General features: G+C 42.9%; 1 protein-coding gene across 1 annotated transcript in view; it reads left to right on the top strand.

The window, feature by feature from the left end:
* The window catches only part of LOC141110412 (phospholipase A2 inhibitor gamma subunit B-like), a 31,544-nt gene extending 8,891 nt beyond the window's left edge, over positions 1 to 22,653 (top strand). The window contains exons 2-5 of the mRNA XM_073601750.1: positions 4,703 to 4,819; positions 9,115 to 9,264; positions 12,316 to 12,456; positions 22,352 to 22,653. Of these exons, the coding sequence (XP_073457851.1) occupies positions 4,703 to 4,819; positions 9,115 to 9,264; positions 12,316 to 12,456; positions 22,352 to 22,554 (611 nt within the window). The 3' untranslated portion in view covers positions 22,555 to 22,653. The remainder of the gene's footprint in view (positions 1 to 4,702; positions 4,820 to 9,114; positions 9,265 to 12,315; positions 12,457 to 22,351) is intronic.
* Positions 22,654 to 23,277: the final 624 nt, after the last annotated feature.

Below are 23,277 nucleotides of genomic sequence, written 5' to 3'. Positions count from 1 at the left end.
TGGGCCCAATTTTTTTTTTTTTTGTGAGGGTTCTGAGTAATTTTTCCACAAAATAATAATTTTTACATGTAGGCGAGGAATGCCAGAACTGGCCCGGTATAGAGGTGGTTAAACTGTGCAAAAAAAAGTTATTTGTGTGTGTTTCAGAAATTTGCAACTCTATCGCTAATTCTAAAAAAAAAAAAGCTACTTGCCTGGCTGTCATGTTGATGCTTTAATTAATAAAAACATGGTAATTTTAGGAGTTCTGACCTTAATCTAACCTCCAGATCAGTATGAGGTCAGAGGATTGGCATTTTTTCACTAGGAGGTCCCTTTTAATATTTGCCTGACAAAGCCTGACCCTGATCTCTTTCCATGCAGCTAAGAAAAGCAGTAACATTGCGCAATGACCGTTTTCTCTCTGACCAATCGGGGCTCAGTATGCAAAGCGATGAACTTTTCCCCCCATTCCAGAAAAGGAAGAATATAACAGCAGCTGGCGAGCATGGAGTGCTGGGAACAATTGCTGGACTCGGAGCATTACACATACTGTAGTTATGAATCCTCCACCTGCTCCTAGACGTGCCTTTTAAATTGTGTCCACGTGCGTCAGTGTGTGTTTATTGTTTTGTATTTTTCTGGATTAAAGAGTCCCTGTCACCAGCGCAAAAAAAAAAAAAAATTGCTGGTAGTGCCAGCAAAATTCAAATAGCTGGTAGCTTATTTGAATTTTTTTTTTTTTTTTCCTTTTCCATAATTTTTTTTTTTTTTTTTTTTTTAGATAATAAAATATTATTATTTATTTGTATTAGATTTATTTTTTAAATATAATATATTCTAAATATAATTTAGATTATATATAATTTAATATACGATAAATATAATGTTTAAATGCAATTTGCCTCAAGAATTGCAAATTTGGCAACTCCAGAACCAGTCGACTCCCAAGCACAGCCCAGGGTGGTTCATCCCACCATTGGGACCTCCGTCTCCCAGCCACCATCGCTCCCATTCTCAAGCTGGCTCCTCCACCTTCCAGTAATTTCACTTACTCGGCTTCCAAAAGCATTGAAACGCAATGTTCTCACTGCGCTTCGCAATGATCAGAGATCAGGCCAGGTATAGCAGTTCACCCATTGAATACTTTATTTACACTCCAAATAACAGGAGTTCCAGTAACATTTCTTCACTTTACTGTATGACGAAATAACAGAACATCCATAATGTTGAAATAACAAAGCAGAACATTCTTGCAATACTTCCTTGAATAGACGCTGTGGTGTGCATGTCCTCCCTGAATAGAGACAGCACCTGCCATTGGGAAACAGTCCTTGTTCATAGTCCACTTTTAAAGCTTCCTGTTGTGGGGTAGTGACTACATCCTTCTGATTGTGTGTCCAACCCCCAATCACTGACTGAATGGACCCGTCTCCTTCCTGTATATATCACTCTCTGCTAGACAGAAGGAAGTGACTCGTACAGGAGAAGATACATCATGGTGTTATTATTATTATTATTATTATCTCTTAAACTTCTGCCCATAGGTGTGCGCAGCCTTTTGCATTAGGGTGTGCACCCCCAAAACTCAAACACATTTGAATTTGTGTATATATACTGACGGTGTCAGTAGGGAAGAGACTGCTTGCAGTAGTTTTTATTTTTTACAATTTTTTTACCTTCTCTTAAAACATTTTTGGAGCCTTTAGGGGTCTTTGGTGAAATATTATGGGTCTTAACAGAGGAAATCTGCACCACACGGGGTGATTAGGGTGTGCCCAGGCACACCCTGTGCGTACGCCTATGCTTCTGCCTACACTCCCATCAAAGATACTCACCGTGCACCATGCTCCAATCAACGACCCAATACTCCCCCCTGCACAGTACTCCAATCAACGACCCAATACTCCACCTGCACAGTACTCCAATCAATGACCCAATACTCCCCCTGCACAGTACTCCAATCAATGACCCAATACTCCCTCTACACAGGACTCCATTCAATAACCCAATACCCCCCCCTGCACAGTACTCCAATCAACGACCCAATACTCCCTCTACACAGTACTCCATTCAATAACCCAATACCCCCCCTGCACAGTACTCCAATCAATAACCCAATACTCTCCCTGCACAGTACTCCAATCAATAACCCAATACTCCCCCTGCACAGTACTCCAATCAATAACCCAATACTCCCCCTGCACAGTACTCCAATCAATAACCCAATACTCCCCCTGCACAGTACTCCAATCAATAACCCAATACTCCCCCTGCACAGTACTCCAATCAATAACCCAATACTCCCCCTGCACAGTACTCCAATCAATAACCCAATACTCCCCCTGCACAGTACTCCAATCAATAACCCAATACTCCCCCTGCACAGTACTCCAATCAATAACCCAATACTCCCCCTGCACAGTACTCCAATCAATAACCCAATACTCCCCCTGCACAGATTTGTTTTGTATTTTCGCTTGTTTTTTTTTAATTCGAAAAGGAAGCATACTGCACTAAATACAGCAAGGTATAAAAAGTGAAATAAGACGATTCCTTCTTAGGCTATTCTATTTTATTCCATTCTCTTCTATTCTATTAAGCAGCCTCAGTAACAATCATCTTATTTCACTTTTATATTTTACTGTATTTTTTGCAAAATATTTCCATTTTGAATTCATTCTCAAATACAAATAATTTGTTATAACATTCTCCAATCAATGACAATACTCCCCCTGCACAGTACTCCAATCAATAACCCAATACTCCCCCTGCACAGTACTCCAATCAATGACAATACTCCCCCTTTACAGTCCCCCAATCAATGATAATACTCCCCCTTTACAGTCCCCCAATCAATGACAATACTCCCCCTTTACAGTCCCCCAATCAATGACAGTATCCTTGCACTACTCCAATCAATGACCCTTCCCCTGTACAGCACTCCAATTATATACACTGGACATGTCGTTTTGTTACGAATCTGACTTCGGACAAATTTTCATTATTCTGAGATTCGGATGTATCTGAATTTCTGAATCACAACAGTAATGAATTATAACATCTGAAGAATGTTATAACAAATTATTTGTATTTGAGAATGAATTCAAAATGGAAATATTTTGCAAAAAATACAGTAAAATATAAAAGTGAAATAAGATGATTGTTACTGAGGCTGCTTAATAGAATAGAAGAGAATGGAATAAAATAGAATAGCCTAAGAAGGAATCGTCTTATTTCACTTTTTATACCTTGCTGTATTTAGTGCAGTATGCTTCCTTTTCGAATTAAAAAAAAAACAAGCGAAAATACAAAACAAATCTGAGACCAAACAAATTTTTCCATTGTGCATATTTCTGACCGCTTCCGGACCGCCCGCCGTCATTGTACGCCGGTACTTTGACGTTAAATACCGGGGTTATGGCAGCAGATAGCTGCCATAACCCCCAGTGCTTTTTTTAAACAGCGGGTGGTCCTCTTTAAGATAAAAGTGGTCTCTGCGGCGGGTTCGCCGCAAGATCACTTTTATCGGCAGCGGGAGATGTGCCTCCCCCAATCCCGCCACGTCACCGGTGGTCTCCGCCGCTTACCAGAGACTTCGGTAGCGGCGCAGACAATCCAATGCTGTCCCCTGAGAGGCTGGATGTCGAGTGAGGGAATGATGGCCCCCACTCTACTGCATACCAATGGATGACGGAAGGGACGTCAAACGTCACTTCCGCCCAACGGTCTAAAAGGGAGAGATTTTTTTTTTTTTTTTTTTTATTGCATTTAAGTGTAAATGTGAGATTCTTTTGACCCCAGATATCATATTTAAGAGGTCCTGTCATGCTTTTTTTTTTTCTATTACAAGGAATGTTTACATTAATAGGAATAAAAGTGATCCAATTTTTTTTTTTTTTTCTTTTTTTTTTTTTTTTAAGGGACAGTGTAAAAATAAAAACTTAATTAAGAGAAGAAAAAAAAAATGAAAGCACCCTGTCCCGCCGTGCTTGCACGCAGAAGCGAACGCATACGTAAGTCGCGCCCGCATATGCAAACGGTGTTCAAACCACACATGTGAGGTATCGCCGCGATCGTTAGAGAGAGAGAGAGAGAGAGCAATAATTCTAGCAAAAAAGACCTCCTCTGTAAATCTAAACTGGTAACCTGTAGAAATTTTTTAAATGTCGCCTATGGAGATTTTTAAGTTAAGTTTGCCATGATTCCACGAGCGGGCGCAATTTTTAAGTGTGACATGTTGAGTATCAATTTATTCGGCATAACATTATCTTTCACAGTATACAAAAAAAATTGGGCTAACTATACTGTTTGTGTGTTTATTTTTTTTTTTTTTTTTTTTTTTCTTTTCTTACACTTTTTTTGAAAAAAAAAATAAATAAATATTCCCAGAAAATTGTGTTTTGTAAAATACGGGGAGACATAAAGTATTGCAACAACCGCCATTTTATTCTCTAGTGTGTCTGAAAAAATATATAATGTTTGGAGGTTCTAAGTAATTTTCTAGCAAAAAAAAAAAAAAAAGTTATTTTAACTTGTAAACACCAAGTGTAAAAAAAAAAAAAAAAAAAAAAAAAAAAAAAAAAAAAAAAAATATAGGCCTGGTCCTTAAGTGGCTAATATACGCTCCCCCTGCACAGTGCTCCAATCACCAATGCTGAGCAGCACAATGTACATGAATAATGTACTGTATATGGTAACGTTTGTTATTTATGCTCCGCAGGCCACGCCCTCTCTTGTAAAGTCTGTATGAAGGCATACTCTACATATTGCGATGGTGCCAGTGTGGTCTGCCCTGCAGGACATGTGTGTGTCTCGGCATACACCCTCACAACCGTGGGTAAGTTCCAAAGATCACCGATAGGTCAGTTACCTTATCAGAGTCAGCCAAACTAAGCTGTTCATTGTGCAATGCCATGAATGAGGTCACGTTAATTCTGCGGGATGAGCAAATCTTGTCCAATATATAAGAGTTCCGAGTATTCTTTCCTTGAATCTCGGTGAGCTTTGTGTATTTCTTCCAGATCTGTGCAGAAATCCAGTCTGAGACTTCCTGTAATAAAGACCGCTCACTGCTGCTCTCTCTCCTTCTGCAGGGTGACTGGTCTTGTCTCCGCCCCCCTCCTGTAAGCACTCTGGTGGGTGGAGCCTCCTAGGACCCTCCCACAGCTCTGCTCTCTGCACAGGCTATATGTCGTGCAGTGATGATGTCACTGCTATTTTTACAAGGCAATATCTGAGTTTGCATATATTTTTGTATCATGTGTAGATTTTATATCCTTTGTGGCTAATAAAGTTCAGTTTTTAATGCCAAACTTCAAACAAAACTTTCCACTTGCCGACTGCAATGTGTATGTATACGTTGCGGCTTTAAAGTGGTTATGGCTGAAGCTATCATCCATAGCTTCTGTAATTTTTTTTATTTTTTTTTTTGGCAGCGGCTGGCCTTCTCATGAGCCGCTGGAACAACTTTTCTCATCAAAAGTGGAGTTACTCTTTTAAGGGTGGCTTTTTAACCACTTGTCCTCCAAAAGATTTACCCCCCCCCCCCCAATGACCAGGCCATTTTTTGCGATATGGCACTGCGTTGTTTTAACACAATTAACTGACAACGCTGTGCCCAAACAAACCTGATGTCCTTCTTCCCTTTTTTTTTTTTTTTTTTTTTCCCACAAATAGACATTTCTTTTGGTGGTATTTGATCACCTCTGCAGTTTTTAATTTTCGCGCTATAAACAAACACCCGACAATTCTGGGGGGAAAAAAAAAACTATTTCTTTCTTTCTGCATTAAAACACATCCAATAAAAAAATGTAAAAAAATCTAATTTCTTCATCAATTTAGGCCAATATGTATTCTGCTTCATGGTTTTTGGTTAAAAAAAAAAAAAAAATCCCAATAAGCGTTTATTGATTGGTTTGCGCAAAAGTTATACTGTCTACAAACTAGAGGATATTTTTATGACTTTTTACATTTATTTTTTTTTTTTTTACTAGTAATGGTGGCAATCGGCGACTTATAGAGGAACTGCGACATTGTGGCGGACAAATCGGACACTAAGTGACACTTCTTGGGGACCAGTGACACTATAATACAATGATCAGCGCTAAAAATATGCACTGTCACTGTACTAATGACACTGGCTGGGAAGAGGTTAACATCAGGGGAGATCAAAGGGTTAATTGTGTTCCTAGGGAGTGCTTAGCAGAAACACAGGATCAATACCTTCCCTTTCTAAAATGGCGATCTGCCTTGTTTACATTAGGCAGTCCGCCGTTTTGCTTCTCTCAAACAATCGGTGGGTCCAATCATAGCTGGAGCGGGTCGCCGGCGGCACGCCTCTGCTCTCTAGACCCAGAAGTGCAGAGGAGCCACCTTGCGGCCGTGTGTATATGTGTGTATGATTGATATATATATATTATTCATTCCCTTTGACATTTTTCACATTTTGTCATGTTACAGTCAAATATGTGTGGGGGGACATTTGTATTCAGCCCCCTTTACTCTGATACCCCTAACTAAAATCTAATGGAACCAATTGCCTTCAGAAGTCACCTAATTAGTAAATAGCGTCCACCTGTGTGTAATTTAACCTCAGTATAAATACAGCTGTTCTGTGAAGCCTTCAGAGGTTTGTTGGGAAACCTTAGTGAACCAACATCATGAAGGCCAAGGAACACACCGGACAGGTCAGGGATAAAGTTGTGGAGAAGTATAAAGCAGGGTTAGGTTATAAAAAAAAATATCCCAAGCTTTGAACATCTCACGGAGCTCTGTTCAATCCATCATCCGAAAATGGAAAGAGTATGGCTCAACTGCAAACCTACCAAGACATGGCCGTCCACCTAAACTGACCGGCCGGGCAAGGAGAACATTCATCAGAGAAGAGCCAAGAGGTCCATGGTAACTCTGGAGGAGCTGCAGAGATCCACAGCTCAGGTGGGAGAATCTGTCCACAGGACAACTATTAGTCGTGCAGTCCACAAATTTGGCCACTCTTCCATAAAGGCCAGAAGAAAGCCATAAGAAGTCCCATTTGCAGTTTGTGAGAAGCCATGTGGAGGACACAGCAAACATGTGGAAGAAGGTGCTCTGGTCAGATGAGATCAAAATTGAACTTTTTGGTGGTGGCAGCATCATGTTGTGGGGATGCTTTTCTTCAGCAGGGACAGGGAAGCTGATCGGAGTTGATGGGAAGATGGATGGAGCCAAGTGCAGAGCAATCTCAGAAGAAAACTTATTAGGGTCTACAAAAGACTTGAGACTTGGGTGGAGGTTCACATTGCGGCAGGACAACGACCCTAAACATACAGCCAGAGCTACAATGGAATGGTTTAGATCAAAGCATATTCATGTGTTAGAATGGTCCAGACCTAAATCCCATTGAGAATCTGTGGCAAGACTTGAAAATTGCTGTTCAGACGCTCTCCATCCAGTCTGACAGAGCTTGAGATATTTTGTAAAGAAGAATGGGCAAAAATATCCCTCTCTAGATGTGCAAAGCTGGTAGAGACATCCCCAAAAAGACTTGCAGCTGTAATTGCAGAGAAAGGCGGTTCTACAAAGTATTGACTCCGGGGGGCGCCATACAAATGTACCCCACACTTTTCACATATTTATTTGTAAAAAAAATTTGGAAAACCATTTATCATTTTTCCTTCCACTTCACAATTATGTGTCACTTTGTGTTGGTCTACCATAAAATACCAATAAGATACATTTATGTTTTTGGTTGTAACATGGCGAAATGTGGAAAATTTCAAGGGGTATGAATACTTTTTTGGTATGGAAAAAGACACATGCACTGAGTTTTTTTGAAACCCAAACTGCATCCCGGGATACATGAACTCATAGTTGATCCCCCCCCCTCCAGGTTCCCAAAAGCAAGACAAAAAGGGGACATGATGGAAAGATAAATGCTTTGCTTTTCTCTGTACAGAATATTATGTGACCTGTGGACTGGAAAGCCCTAAAACAATAATAATATAGCATTTCTCAACCCTTTTACTCCCAAAGAATCCTTAAAAAAAAAAAAAAAAGTTAAGGTCTCGGGAAACCCCTGATAAAACCAAATTATTGGGGACCAGTAGGACAAAGGTCCCTCACTATGGTGGCCAGTGGGAAGAATCAGCTAAAAAGTCCATTGGATGTCATGCAGCTGGCTTTGCCAATTGGCGTTGGCCCTGGAACCATGCAGGCACCATCCAGTGCCAGAACAAGGCCATCTAGGGCCCAGGGTGAACATGACAAACAGTGCCCCCCCCCCCCCCCAAAGATATATGATCATTATGTGTTAGCAAAAATCCCCTCAACTGAGCACTAATCTGTATGCTTATCCCCTAAGCATAAATCCCCCCTCCCCCCAATAAAATCACTCCTAGCACAAATCCTCTACTCCTCCTCAACCCCCCCCCCCCCCCAAAAAAAAAATCACCTCTCCCAGCACCCCCCCCCCATATCACCTCTTCTAGCACAAACATCCCAAATTCCCCCCCCCCCCAAGACAAATCCCCTTTCCTAGTACCCTGCCCCCCCATATTTCCCCTCCTAGAGCAATTCTTACCCCCTGCTGTACCCCAAATTCTCCCATCCAACACAAATCCCCCCCCCCCCCCCCATATCACCTCTTCTAGCACAAACATCCCAAATTCCCCCCCCCCCCCCAAGACAAATCCCCTTTCCTAGTACCCTGCCCCCCCATATTTCCCCTCCTAGAGCAATTCTTACCCCCTGCTGTACCCCAAATTCTCCCATCCAACACAAATCCTCTCTCCAATCTCCTTGTGGCACCCCCCCCCCATCTCTGATGCCACAGTGCCCGGGGCAGTCGCCCCTCCTGCCCCACCCTTTGTCCCAGCCCTGGCACCATCAGATGGGATGTCAATCAGCCACAGATCAAGGAACTCCTAGCGACCTCCAGAAGAACCCCAGGGTTCCATGGAATCCTGGCTAAGAGTGGGTGTAATCTACAGACCTGCCACCTACATAAAGAAGAGTTCTGTACTAGAGGGGGTGAGCGCTTCTTAGAGTCAGCAAAATCAGATCAGCAGCTAAAGGTGACATCAGCCTAAGTCCAGTTATCTCCACTCTGAATTACTGTTGTCATTTTAATAATGTGATTATCTGTTTTTCTAGATGATGCTAAAGTGAGTGAAGAATTTTCCAGGGCATGTGGCCCTACAAGCCAGTGTAACACACCGGGCAGTGTCACCATACCCAGGGGCAAGATAAGGAGGAACACGAGCTGCTGCTTCACAGAGAACTGCTTTCCGCCAACACCCACATGTAAGTCTTGCCATCTCCCTTGGTCTAAAGATACTTCACGGCACCAAACAGGTTACCAAGGTCCTTAAAGGCTGAGGAAACACGGAGGTATTTCAGAAAACTATACTGCATTTTGGCCACTAGGTGGAGATGAAGATATAGGATTATATCTATTAAATAAATTACATTGACATTCCATTCAGCTTACAGGGATTGTCTCTCTTTTGGAAGGAATCGTACTTCCTACTTTGGCTATGGAGCAGGAAGTGAATGGAAATCTCCATCTCTGTTGGACACATTTGGCAAAAAAATGTTGCCTTCAGTTTTTACTTTAAAGCTGAACTTTGGGTAAAAAAAAAAATGTTTTTCAAGCATTCTCACTTTTTGTCTAGCGAAGAGCATAAAAGGAGATCGACTTATCTAGTCGTATCATCCTCCCCGCACAACCCCCCCCCCCCCCCTCTTCCCCCTTGGTCTAGCAGTCTTGCGTAATGGACTGTTCCTGACATCATCAAGCCTATAGACCTGCTCTGGGTGTGAGGACACCAGGAACAGTCCACCGCTGGATCGTGGGGGGGGGAGTGCTGTTTGTTGGTGGAGAGGAGGATCAGGTGAATATAAGGCTTTCTCCTCTCCCAAAGGCAAAATAAGGCAAAAATAGAATTGAAAAAGAAATGCGCATGAACACAAAAGAACATTCCCAGAAAGAAAAGCAGATTCCCAGCCACGAAAAATCTTTTCTGTAGCAACATGAGGTGAAATTGACAGCTTGGTTGGTCAAATTTCAAAATCAATGGCGGCGCCATCGGATCACAAAACGCACAAAATTTCTGCTTTTCGAATCTTTGTTCGGAATTCGACCCGTGTATGGCCTGCATAAGGGAAATTTTGCTTTTAACTCAACATGTCAATTCTCACCTTCTGTGGCATCATTGGCCCAACAAGTCGTATACGTAATAATGATGTCACAAGTGCAGAACAAAAAAAATGTTGTTTTAGATTAATTAATCGTTCCGTTTAATTCGTTTTCTTATTTGATTTGAATTTTCAAAATTTGATGGCAATGAATTTAGTTAGACTGAATTTGAAAAATTTGAATTGTTTTCGATTGGAATGCGGCTGACGAATTTTTCACATTTAATAATTGCAATATGTTTAAATTTCATGTTGGTTTCCAAATTCGAATTAAAATCTGAATTTCGTTATAACGAACTAGTTTGTTTCGTTATTTCGGAGAATTCGTTACTATTGTGATTCGGCATTCGGACACATTTAAATTTCCCAATAACATAAAATTCCTCTGAATTTCGATTTTGGAACTAAATCTATTGCACGTGTCTAAACATAACCCTTTGTAGTATTTAAAATGGGTTCCCCACTGGGTTGCTGGAGGTCATCTTGGGGACAGGGAGCCTGTACTCCTTTAGCCTACTGTCACACGAGTGGCCACGTGGTTAGCATCAGTTTTAATAGCACCCCAATAGCCCACCTAAAAGTTTCCATACAACATCACAGCTGCGGCACTGCCTTTCAAACTCGTTCATCCAAGTCTATCAGCCAATACCTCAACTTCAAGCCAAATGCTTGGCTTGTGATTGTGGCATATTAGTCTCGTAAAAAAAAAAAAAAAAAACAACTGGCAATCGGGAGGTTGAAGGACCACCCCCTGAACACCTGGTAGTGACTATTAAGCCTGAAAAGTGATTGCTATGCGGAACATGCCCAATTGTGAACCCTTATGCCGCGTACACACGGTCGGACTTTTCGTCTATAAAAGTCCAACGGACGCTGACGGACTAAAGCTGGCTGGTAATCCGATCGTGTGTGGGCTTCTCCGGACTTTCAACGGACTTTTTCAGCCTCAAATCCGACGGACTTTAGATTTGAAACATGCTTCAAATCTTTCCGACGGACTCGAGTCCGGTCGAAAAATCCGCTCGTCTGTATGCTAGTCTGACGGACAAAAACCCACGCTAGGGCAGCTATTGGCTACTGGCTATCAACTTCCTTATTTTAGTCCGGTGTACGTCATCACGTAAGAATTCGACGGACTTTTGTGTGATCGTGTGTAGGCAAGTCTGTTCGTTAGAAAGTCCGCCGCAAGTCCGTCGAAAGTCTGTCGGACAGGCTGTCGGACTTTTGTAGCTGAAAAGTCCGACCGTGTGTACGCCCTGTTGTAATATGTTGGCCAATTTATAATGTATAATATTGGCCAATGTATAATATTGTATTGGAGTATGGGTTGAGCAGAAATTGCCCAAGCCAACTCAATTTTAAGATAACAGTTGAAGATCCTTTTGATGTGCAAGTCTCATGCAAGTCTACCCAGGGGTGTGAGGTATGGGCTGTTAACCTAATTGAACATTTCAAAGGGTACATTGTTTAAAGGACCATAGAAGAAATATTTATTGATGGTAATTAGACCTGAGGGGGTAACAATGGGATCAGGGAGTGTTTTGGGTTGGCCTAGCGGAGGCTCCCTCCTGTGGGGCTAATATATCAGGGGGGCTTGTTGATATGCAGGAATGTAGGTATTCCAAGGGCTCAAAAGGGTGTTCTGTTTATCTAATTAATATATCTAAAGGGGACTTGTTGATGTTGATATGCGGGAGTGCAAATTGGGGTGGTTCACGGCTGTTCAAGTCCTAAATTGGAACGGCCAATCAAATTGCTCAGCCATTCAATATTTAGTGAATATAACACGGCATTCAGTATATAGGTTTTGAGTGAGGCTTGTCTGTGTATGCACACTCGGACCTAAGACATGGGGTTCTGAATTATATCTCCTCTGTCGGATTTCTTTGTCATCTGTGGACTTTGGACTTTGTTCTGTGTTGGAAGTCAATAAAGTGCATCTCTCTGGAAGAATTGGGTTGCTGCGGAAGAGTACTTACATCATCATCATTATAATACCTAAATATTAATTATCATACCCACTCTACATCATATCACCCAATATACATTAATAGACCAGATCACTACACGCCCCATTAAGGGTCAAGCCATAGAAGGGTTATTGGCCCCTTTTTTAATGCAGATCATGTCTCACAGAATTCTTCCTTAATTTTCCAGTGCCTGAAGATAACTTTGAACTGAATGGAGTGACCTGTTCCACCTGTGTATCTCCGGATTCAGATTGGTGTTACACTGAGAAGACCATGAGATGTACCGGCAATGAAAATATGTGTGTTCTGGAATCTTCCCATCAGTATGGTAATTAATTATAGTTGTATGTTATACCCACACGCATACAGTGTGTATATATAACTTGGATAGATTCTGAGAAAACAATTTTTTTTTTTCACATCAGTCACAGACCCTGGAGCCCCTTACCATGACTGTGAGAAAGCTAAGTGATCTAGAAGTACCATCTCTTCCGAAAAACAAACGCCTAGCTCTTTTTAGTGTTCTGTCACCAGTCAGTCTTTTCACCCAGCAGCGGGCTCTCGCAGCAAAAAGAGTCCTTAGCATCAATCCACTTAAATATATTAAGCCCTATGCACAGTTGACTTATGAAGTCAGGCTGCCAGGTACGATGTGGCACTAGGAATATAGGGTTTATTTAATCCAAAGCCTCTGGGCTTCAGGATCGTAACAGGATTTATTAAGGTTCTGAGAAAACTGTTTTCTCCACATCAGCTATAGACCCTGGAGTGGAGCCCCTCACCATGCATTTGTGAAAACCTAGGGGACACATGCCCTGAGCCCTGAGCATCAGTCAACTCAAATATATAAAGGCCTGTTCACAGTTGACTAATAGTGAGTTCTGGCTACCAGGTAAGACGTGGACCTAGGAATGGAGGCTTTATGCAACCTAAAGGTCTACAAAACCTCCAGGCTCCAAGACCAAGACTTACTAAGATTCTGAGAAAACAACAAGTTTGACTTCTTCAGATCAGCCATGACACTGGAGCCCCCAGGTGATCCACACAGCTTTGAATTAATAAGCACATGGTTAAACCAACCCCCCACCCCTTCATTTTTTTTTTTTTTTTCTTTTTTATGGTGTTTATGTATCATTGGGATCCCAGAAACACAAAAGGAAGTAAGTTGAGATCTTTCAAAATGCCACCAGCACAAGTGTCCCCTTTGAGAGATTTCCCCTCACTTTGTTTTAGTAAAATTTTGGATTTCCCTTCACTTTTCTGTTTTTCTGTCCCAGTGACAATGGTCATCAGGACGAATAAAGGCCCAAACTTTCCAGTAGGGCCACAGCAGCAAGAAAAAAACTAAAACGGGAGGTAGACAGTTAGTGTTGCACCACTGGTCATAGAGTCCAAGGAAGATTTCAGGTAATTCACATTAGAGCCAAGGAGTCCCTCTTCATCAGAATTTATATATACTGTGACTGGATTTAAAAGGATATTAGTAGTACTTATAGGTGTACAATAAAAGAGCAATAGTAGCAGGTTGGCGATCTTGTTGCACTCCGATATGAATTAATTCAAATCTTCTTTGGACTCGGAGCCATACCATTGTTCACAATCTGTCACGTACCTGGTGGCAGAGTCTGACATGCAGAGGGAGGCCTCTCTTACACCTCTGACTCGAGGCCCCTGGTAGAGCAAACAGGAGGCGCGGGGGTGCAGAGTCGCACGAGTGCCTGGCAGAGTTGCTAGCAGAGGAGCTGGACCGGGACTGATGGTGGCGCTGGGATAGAACCAGAAACCGCTGTCAGGCTGGGGACTAGAGCTCAGGCTGGCAGGCTGGAGGCACGAGTAAACAAGTCCAGAACAGACGTGATACAGGAGCAGAGTCGGGTGCAGACAGGTACGGCAACAGTCTGGCAGCAAAGTAGCAGAAGGAGCAGGCAGGAACGAAGTCAAGACAAGCTGAGAACCGTCACAGATTGCGAGTGCGTGCACACGTTGGCATTCCGTACGGCATTAGCGCACATGCATAGGCGCACGCAAGCGTGCCCGCTCAGCCCTTCTCAGTGGGGCATGCAGTACAGGGGAACTTCTGCGGCTGCCATCTTGATTATTGGCATGCCCTTCCTAACACTATCACTGCTTTTTTCATATTTCGAGGCTTCTAGATCATGACACTTCGCTACATGTGAGCAGCCTCACCATCCGCTTATTGATTGAGTACTGCAGAGTATGATTACAAAAAATTCACTGGGTGACTGTCACAAGTATTCATCCAGGCAACATGAAGCCCCCCCCCCCCATATTTTCTTTAATACTAATATTTCCTATGATCATCAGTGCCATCTAGTGGCCAAAATGTGGTATATTTTTCAGAAATGCCTCAAGTAGAAAACATTGACAAGCTAACCATCATAGGATATTATTGAGTGTGTGTATATGGAATTTGTGCAGCCTAGACAAATGCTTGTGACATTCACCCCTCTCCAGTACCACCACAGTCCACTCCGCTGGCTCTGCAATCTCCCAGTCCTCTCAGGCATGCCTTCCCAGTCCATCCTGACTGTGTCACTCACCAGCCCTCTTGGCTGTGACCTGTTCGTCTCCTGGAGATTTTGCCTGGCAGTGCTCTCCCGCTGTCCTCTCCTTGCTCCCGTGCTGCCTGTCCGAGACACCTCCATGTGTCGTGAAAAGGGTCCTGTCTGCACCCAAGGTCTCCCCCCCCAGACTGGGGAGCTCCCTCAAAGGCCCCAACTCCCTAGCACTCAATCTCCAGCTTTCTCCCGAACAACTCCTCCCCCGCTGGTCTGACCCTGGGTATTTAAGGTGGCCTGGCCCCTGTCAATCCAAGTTGGGGATTGGTCAGGGCTCCTCAGAGTACCCCAGACAGCTCCACCTTTCCTCTCCTCCTTCCGTTCCAGAAGATACTAGAATATTATGGAAAGAAGTGGGAGGTCTCGGTGATGTTGCCTGTGAGTCACCCAGCTCTGCTGAGTCACTCCCAACCCATATCAATACATGGCAGCCAAGCCTGGAAATTTACCTACTCTACCAAAAAACAACACTATCACGTCTAGCACACTAGATGTTGCTACACACACAATAATATTATGATTATTCAGGATTTAAATACAGTGCCTTGAAAAAGTATTTATGCCCCTTGACATTTTCCACATTTTGTCATGTTACAACCAAAAAACCTAAATGTATTTTATTGGGATTTTATGTGACAGACCAACACAAAGTGGCACATAATTGTGAAGTGGAAGGAAAATGATAAATGGTTTTCAAAAGGTTTTAAATAAATATGGGAAAAGTGTGGGGGGGCATTTGTATTCAGCCCCCCTGAGTCAATACTTTGTAGAACCGCCTTTCACTGCAATTACAGCTGCAAGTCTTTTTGGGAATGTCTCTACCAGCTTTCCAATCTAGAGAGGGACATTTTTGCCCATTCTTCTATGGACAACAGCTCAAGATCTGTCAGATAGGATGGAGAGCATCTGAACAGCAATTTTCAAGTCTTGCCACAGATTCTCAATGGGATTTAGGTCTGGACTTTGACTGGACTATTCCAACACATGAATATGCTTTGATCTAAACCATTCCATTGTAGCTCTGGCTGGATGTTTCGGGTCGTTGTCCTGCTGGAAGGTGAACCTCCGCCCAGTCTCAAGTCTTTTGCAGACTCTTAAGAGGTTTTCTTCTAAGATTGCCCTGTATTTGGCTCCATCCATCTTCACATCAACTCTGACCAGCTTCCCTGTCCCTGCTGAAGAAAAGCATCCCCACCACATGATGCTGCCACCACCATGTTTCACGGTGTCAATGCTTTGTTCAGGGTGATGTGCAGTGTTAGTTTTCCGCCACACAAAGCGTTTTGTTTTTAAGACAAAAAGTTCAATTTTGGTCTCATCTGACCAGATCACCTTCTTCCACATGTTTGCTGTGTCCTCCACATGGCTTCTCACAAACTGCAAACAGGACTTCTTATGGCTTTCTTTCACCAATGTCTTTCTTCTTCTCACTCTTCCATAAAGGTCAGATTTGTGGAGAACACGACTAATAGTTGTCCTGTGGACAGATTCTCCCACCTGAGCTGTGGATCTCTGCAGCTCCTCCAGAGTTACCATGGACCTCTTGGCTCTTCTCTGATGAATGCTCTCCTTGCCCGGCCTGTCAGTTTAGGTGGATGGCCATGTCTTGGTAGGTTTGCAGTTGTCCCATACTCTTTCCATTTCCGGATGATGGATTGAACAGAGCTCAGTGAGATGTTCAAACCTTGGGATATTTTTTTATAACTTAACCCTGCTTTATACTTCTTCTCCACAACTTTATCCCTGACCTGTCTGGTGTGTTCCTTGGCCTTCATGATGCTGTTTGTTCACTATGGTTTTCTAACAAACCTTTGAGGACTTCACAGCGCAGCTGTATTTATACTGAGATTTTAATTGCACACAGGTGGACTGTATTTTACTAATTGGGTGACTTCTGAAGGCAATTGGTTCTACTAGATTTTAGTTAGGGGTATCAGAGTGTTAAATCAGGTTAGGGAGTCTCCAAACAAGACATTCAGATGAGATAGTAGATCCAAATCTTTGTAAAAGAAAATGAGGTGCTTTATTCATACGCTGCAGTGCCATACCTCCCAACCATCCCTGAATGGGCGGGATTGTCCCGCAAAGGGAGGGCTTTCCCGCTGTCCCTCACGGGCACACAGAATCCTGCAAGTGGGGGTTTTCTCACTGTGTGTGTGAAAATTTTCTTTGCTTGGACCTCCCGACTGCTTGTCCTCATGGTGATTGGCTGCAGCTCATGGCAATCATCCTCTACTTGCCACTCTCAAACTGTGCGTGGGGGCGGGGTCAGTTGCTGATCTGTGCTGCAGACGAGGAGGAGGCGCTTTCCAATGGAGGAGATCACGTCAGTGTGCATGGCTCCCAACTGTCCCTGATTTCGAGGGACTGTCCCTGATTTGGAGCAATGTCCCTCTGTCCCTCTTTCCACCTCATTTGTCCCTCATTTTGGTCTGATCTATATAGTTGTATATAAAATGCACTTTTTATCTTTCAAAAAGTATTTCCCAGTGCTAAACCTTTTTCTAAATTGCTGCATTTGTAAATTTTAAAAGCCAATATAAATGAATAGTAGTGGTAAAAAAATCCCTTGTGCCTTTTTTTTTTTTTTTTTTTTTTTTGGGTTAATTCTCCTTTTAAGGGGCGTGTCCTACGCCTACATACGTTTTTGATAGTAGGTGTCCCTCATTCCCATCTCAAAATGTTGGGAGGTGTGAGTGTGTGATAGAAAAGTTGCTGCAGTTGTGCTGTTGCAGTGTCCTGGCAGATGACAAATGGATTGCTGGTGAAGCCTGTGCCCAGAATCTTATCAGATCATTGGAAGACAGAAGCTGGGCTCAGGCTGCAGACACAGAGCACCACTCCTTCTTCTGTCTGCTTCATCTGTACAGGACTCTGCAGCAGGAGATGAGGACAGTGTGTGCTGAGAATGGGAAGTGATCTGTGTGTCTCAATCTGTATTGAACTGTTTATGCTTTCTCTCCTGAGCTCTGTCCAACCCCATTGGGGATCTCTGTGCTGTGGGGGGGGGGGAAATCTGTCTGTCCCTCTTTCCTCACCATGTGTCCCTTATTTTGGTCTGATCTATATAGTTAATTATAAAATGCAGTTTTTATCTTTCAAAAAGTGATTCCTGATGCTAAACCTTTTGTCTAATTTCTAAATTGCTGCATTTGTCATTTTTAAAAGCCAATATAAAGTAATAAAAAGCCCTTGTGGCCTTAATTAACATTCTCTTCTTTTTTTTTTTTTTTTGTTGTTAATTCTCTGAGTCACATGACTTGACTTAAAGCGGAGTTCCACACAAAAATGGAACTTCCGCTTTTCGGAACCCTCCCCCCCTCCGGTGTCACATTTGGCACCTTTCAGGGGGGAGGGGGGTGCAGATACCTGTCTAAGACAGGTATTTGCACCCACTTCCGGCATAGACTCCCATGGGAGTCTATGCCTCTTCCTGTCCCGACCGCGCTGTCTGCTGGGAACACACAGCTCCCAGGAGAGAGTGGGGACCACTAGGGACGCGCAGCGCGACTCGCGCATGCGCAGTAGGGAACCGGGAAGTGAAGCCGCAACGCTTCACTTCCTGATTCCCTCACCTAGGATGGCGGCAGCAGCTGCCGAGAACCGAGCGGGTTCTCGGCGTCCCCTGCCGACATCGCTGGACCCTGGGACAGGTAAGTGGCCATGTATTAAAAGTCAGCAGCTGCAGTATTTGTACCTGCTGGCTTTTAATTTTTATTTTTTTTTTGGCGGTGTGGGTGAACCCCCGCTTTAGGTCAGACTTGAGTCGCCTGTTTGAGGACCTGCGACTTGCTTGACAAAATTAAATAAATGAATAAATGACTCGACTTGCCTTTGACTTGTCATTAATGACTTGCGACTTGACTTTGACTTGGGCTATTTGACTTGCAATGACTTGGCACCACCCACCCCCCCCCCCCCCCCCGAAAATATTACCCACACACTCCGCCCACCACCGCCTCTGAGCCAATCCGCATTTGCCAAATGCCATTGGAGCTGTTCAGGGTAGAGGTAAGAATTATGTCAGTCCCTGCATCAAGCGCACCTGTTGAACGTGTGTTCAGCCATGGTGGGGTGATAATGCGACCCCCATCGCTCACAACTGAGCAAGAAAGTACTTTCCAATTTAATTTTTTGCAAATCCAATGCATTTTAAGTGGCTATTCTCATCACTATTCAAGTGTCCAGATGTTGGCATTGTGTCAAGTTCAAACTTTGAGCTTAGTTATTTTCCCCCTCAGCAAGGACTACATTTTTTCAGGCTTGTTGGCTATTTAATTGCTGAGTGTTCTGCTCCTTGTCTGCTGTTTGGGCATTCAAAGTGTTTCTTTAATATGCCAAGAAAAAAGCACTAAGCAGTTTTGTTAATGTTGAAAATAAAACAAAACCTTTCCTGAAAACTGACTTTTAACTAATTTAAAGGTGGAAATGGGGTAGATCAGTATTTTGACTTAATTTGTGACTTGACCAAAATAAATGACTTGACTTGACTTGCTTAACTTCCAGCAGGGACTTGACTTGACTTGCTTGCTTTTCGCCACAGTAACTTGAGACTTGCTTGTGACTTACTCCCATGTGTGCTACATATGTTGGCTAGTAGGTGTCCCTCACTCCCATCTCAAAATGTTGGGAGGTATGCAGTGGAGAGACGCAACACACATACCTCCCAACTGTCCCTGATTTTCGAGGGACTGTCCCTGATTTGGAGCAATGTCCCTCATTCCTCCTCATTTGTCCCTCATTTTGGTCTGATCTATATAGATGTATATAAAATGCACTTTTTATCTATACAAGAAAAGGGAATTATTGGTATTAGGGACTTTAAGGAAATAATGGCCTGGTAAGGTCACCCATTTCCATCCCTAGGGACTTTAAATGAAACCAAGACCTGGTAAGGTCAAGCGTTTCCATCCCAATCTATAGCACAAACAAGGGGATTATTGGAGGGGAGGTTGGGACTTTATATGAAGCATGTACCAGCAAGCAGGTAGTAAGCTGAACATAGAGGAATTTATTGACATAATACCAAAGCACATCCGTTACAAACGCAAAAATGCATACAAGATAAAACAGGTAGGTACATGATGTAGTATAGTAAACAATCATGATAATATTTGTTCATACAATTAATAGAAAGATGAACAGGGTAAAAGGTTAGATAATGGTAACTTAAGATATCACCTGAAATAAATTCCCTAGTACATCATGATTTCAAGGTAGGGTAAAAACCAGTAATATCTGCTGGACCTAAGGCCTCGCTAAACCTGTGGGGGGGGTTGGAAAAGATAAGATTGGTAAGGACTGGATAGACGGTTAAACACAGCATTGGTGGCTCAACGCGTTTCGTGGCTTCCATGCCACTCATCAGGAGCGAGCCCGTGTATTATCTGAAAAAATATTTATAAAAAATATTGGGATAATTACATGATGCAATAGAACAAAGAACATTAGTAAAGGGGGAGCGTGGTAAACGGACCCCCAAAATTGCTGTATGGGGATACTCACTGAGAGACTGTATAGTGACGGTGCAGTGGCGGGGTCCCAAGAGCCATCCAGGTGACCCCCAACCTCCCCTCCAATAATCCCCTTGTTTGCACTTTTTATCTATCAAAAAGTGTTTCCCAGTGCTAAACCTTTCATCCACTTTCTAAATTTCTGCATTTGTAAATTCCAAAAGCCAATATAAAGGAATAGTAGTGGTAAATAAGCACTTGTGGGTTTAACCAATCTTGTTTATTTACTTTTTTTTGTACGATTCTCCTTTTTAAGATGGCGTGGCAAGGGGGTGTGTCCTATGCCTGCATACTTTTTGCTGATAGGCGTCCCTCATTCCCATCTCAGAAAGTTGGGAGGTGTGCACACACACCGATATCCAGCTCTACCGGGCTGAATGAAGAAGGAAGTGACTTACAAACATCAAGTTTAACAATATACGGTATACTTATGAATATGCATAAGGTCTAGGCGTGTTATATATAGGTGTGACCATATAGTTTAGAATCAGCATTCATATATTCTTAACGGCAAGGGAACAGTAGTTAAGTAGGTGGTGCTATTATGTGACTGACAGAAAGTAAAAAAAAACATGGGCACCACCATAACGGTACTGGATCAGACTAGTTAGATAAGACATTGCATTCTTGAAGCAAAAAAGGGAGTAAACTGCTGCTCCTTATCCGGTTTCTAAAAAGAAACAAACAAGTGCATTTACAAGTTCTTAAAGTGATCGTCTCTTATATTTATATATTATATTTATTTATAGGTGTGTGTGTGTGTGTTTAGATATAGATAGATATAATATATTTATATTTTAATAATTCTAAATATAATCTCAACATTATCAGACCCTTATGATTCTACTCAAGAGCAAAGGGGGCTGAATACAAATGCACGCCAAACTTTTCAGAAATGTATTTGCAAAAAAATTGAAAACCATTTATCATTTTCCTTCCACTTCACAATTATGTGCCACTTTGTGTTGGTCTATCACATAAAATACCAAAAAAATACATTTACGTTTTTGGCTGTAACATGACAAAATGTGGAAAATGTCAAGGGGTATGAATACTTTTTCAAGGCACTGTAGCACAGCACTTTACAATATAAAGGAAGACATTACAATACAAGATGGTTAAGAGGGCCCTGCTCGTAAGAGCTTACAATCTAACAGGGGCGGCCCGTCCATTAAGGGTGCACGGGCGCCGCTCCCTCTATACTCGTCACCCCCCCCCCCCCATATGGTTAATATATAGGTTCATGCATTGCATGAATCTATCCACGGCTGCCGCTGCCACCCCCTATTCCGGCGTCCGGCCCCTTTTCAGATGCCGGGTGCCTGAATCACAGCGGCGGGTGTGTGCGGGGTTTTTTATATTTTAAAATTTAATTTAATTTTTTTTTTTTTTTTGAAGCACCTGATTAGAGCCATTGGCTCTAATAGGCTTCAAAATAGGGTGGATTCAGAGTGCAGAGCATTGCGCTCGGAGTCCACCCAGATGTGTTAGAAAAGCAAAATTTTAATTTTTGCTTTTCTAACACTGGATCGCCTCTCTGCCAATCGGCAAGCATTTCCCGATTGGCTGAAAGGTTAGGCAAACCTATTGGACATTGAGGAGGGGGGAGGGAGGCGCCCGGTGGAAGCCGCCGTGATCTCAGAAGGGAAGAAGACACGGAAGACGCTGCAAGATGCCTGACCCCCTGCCTGATGATCCCTGATGTGCCCTCAGCTCGGGTACGTGCTGGTGGATCGGCAAACCGCGCGGGGGGTCGGGGGGTTGAGGTGCTGAGGGGGGGGGGTTATGGTCGGGGGTTGAGGTGCCCCGGGGGGTGATTGTTTGCCCTCCCCCCCCCCCCCCAAACAAAAAACCATCAGCCACCACTTCAATCTAATCTCGATGTACAATCTAATCTCGATGTACACTGTCATGTTCGATGACCACTGCAATTTAATCTCGATGTACAATCTAATCTCGATGTACAATCTAATTTCTATTGGTAAATCTAACATTTTAATTAGTACAAGGACCTACCTGACTGGACATAAATTGAATATATGCTCTTTTCATGGTGATGGGTTCTTTTTAAATGGGGTTTTATGAACTGCTTTGACTCTACTGAATTTTTTTTTTATTTTTCCTGGAATAGAACCCATAGAACAACAGACGGCTATACGCGGATGTGCCACGCGAAGTATATGCGATATTGGAACGCAGGAGGTGGCGTACGGGTTCCTTAACTTGACAATGAAGATCAAATGTTCCAGTGCAAGTTCTCCTCTGTACAGCCGTCTCAACCTCTCCTTCACTTTCACCGTTGCTTCGATCCTAGCTGTATTATTATCGTGGTGATAGGATGACAAACGCGGGACGGCAATACTAACACTGAAAACACAATGATGTTGAAAATGTATGAATTTCATGCAGATATTAAAAACATCGATGAATTCATTTTTTTTTTTTTTTTTTAATTTATGAAACGTAATTTAATCGCAACTAGGGTACATACCTGAGTGTAACATTTCCGCTTCCTGTAATGCTCTGCGTAGTAGGACAAAACTGAAAGAGAGACTGGAACAACAACAGCCGTGTTGTCGTATTTGTGGGATGATTTGAGAACAAGCTGACAGGAGGAGAGAGCAGAGCGATGACCTCATCAGCCTCCTGCTGCTCCTTCACCGACCAGTCACAGGCTGGGGGCTGGAAGATGACTTGGCTGTATTGCTTAACTGCAGTAGAAAGTCGGGTCATCAGGGTGGCTGTGCTGTGTGGCAGAGCTTTTTAAATCTCAGAACTGTGTGGGCAGACATTCAAATCCTTTGTCGGCCTATGTGATAATCTACCCACAGTGAGAATTTTTGGTGTCAACTTGCAATGCACCAAACGAATGGGACTGGAAAACCTGCACTCGGTGCCAAAAGTAACCTGAGCTGTGCTTCGGACCTTTTCTAGTAAGCTTCTCCCCACCAAGACCGATCACTGAGATAACTTTTCTATATGCCTGACAATTCACTACCAGTTCATTATTTGGTGGAGTTTTTAAAAGGCTCTCCAAACTGATTTAGGGCTTGTTGG

This window comes from Aquarana catesbeiana, linkage group LG10 (genome assembly GCF_042186555.1).
Source record: "Aquarana catesbeiana isolate 2022-GZ linkage group LG10, ASM4218655v1, whole genome shotgun sequence".
Lineage (NCBI taxonomy): Eukaryota > Metazoa > Chordata > Amphibia > Anura > Ranidae > Aquarana > Aquarana catesbeiana.
Note: the sequence above shows the minus strand (reverse complement) of the source record. Positions and strands in the feature narration are given on the sequence as shown.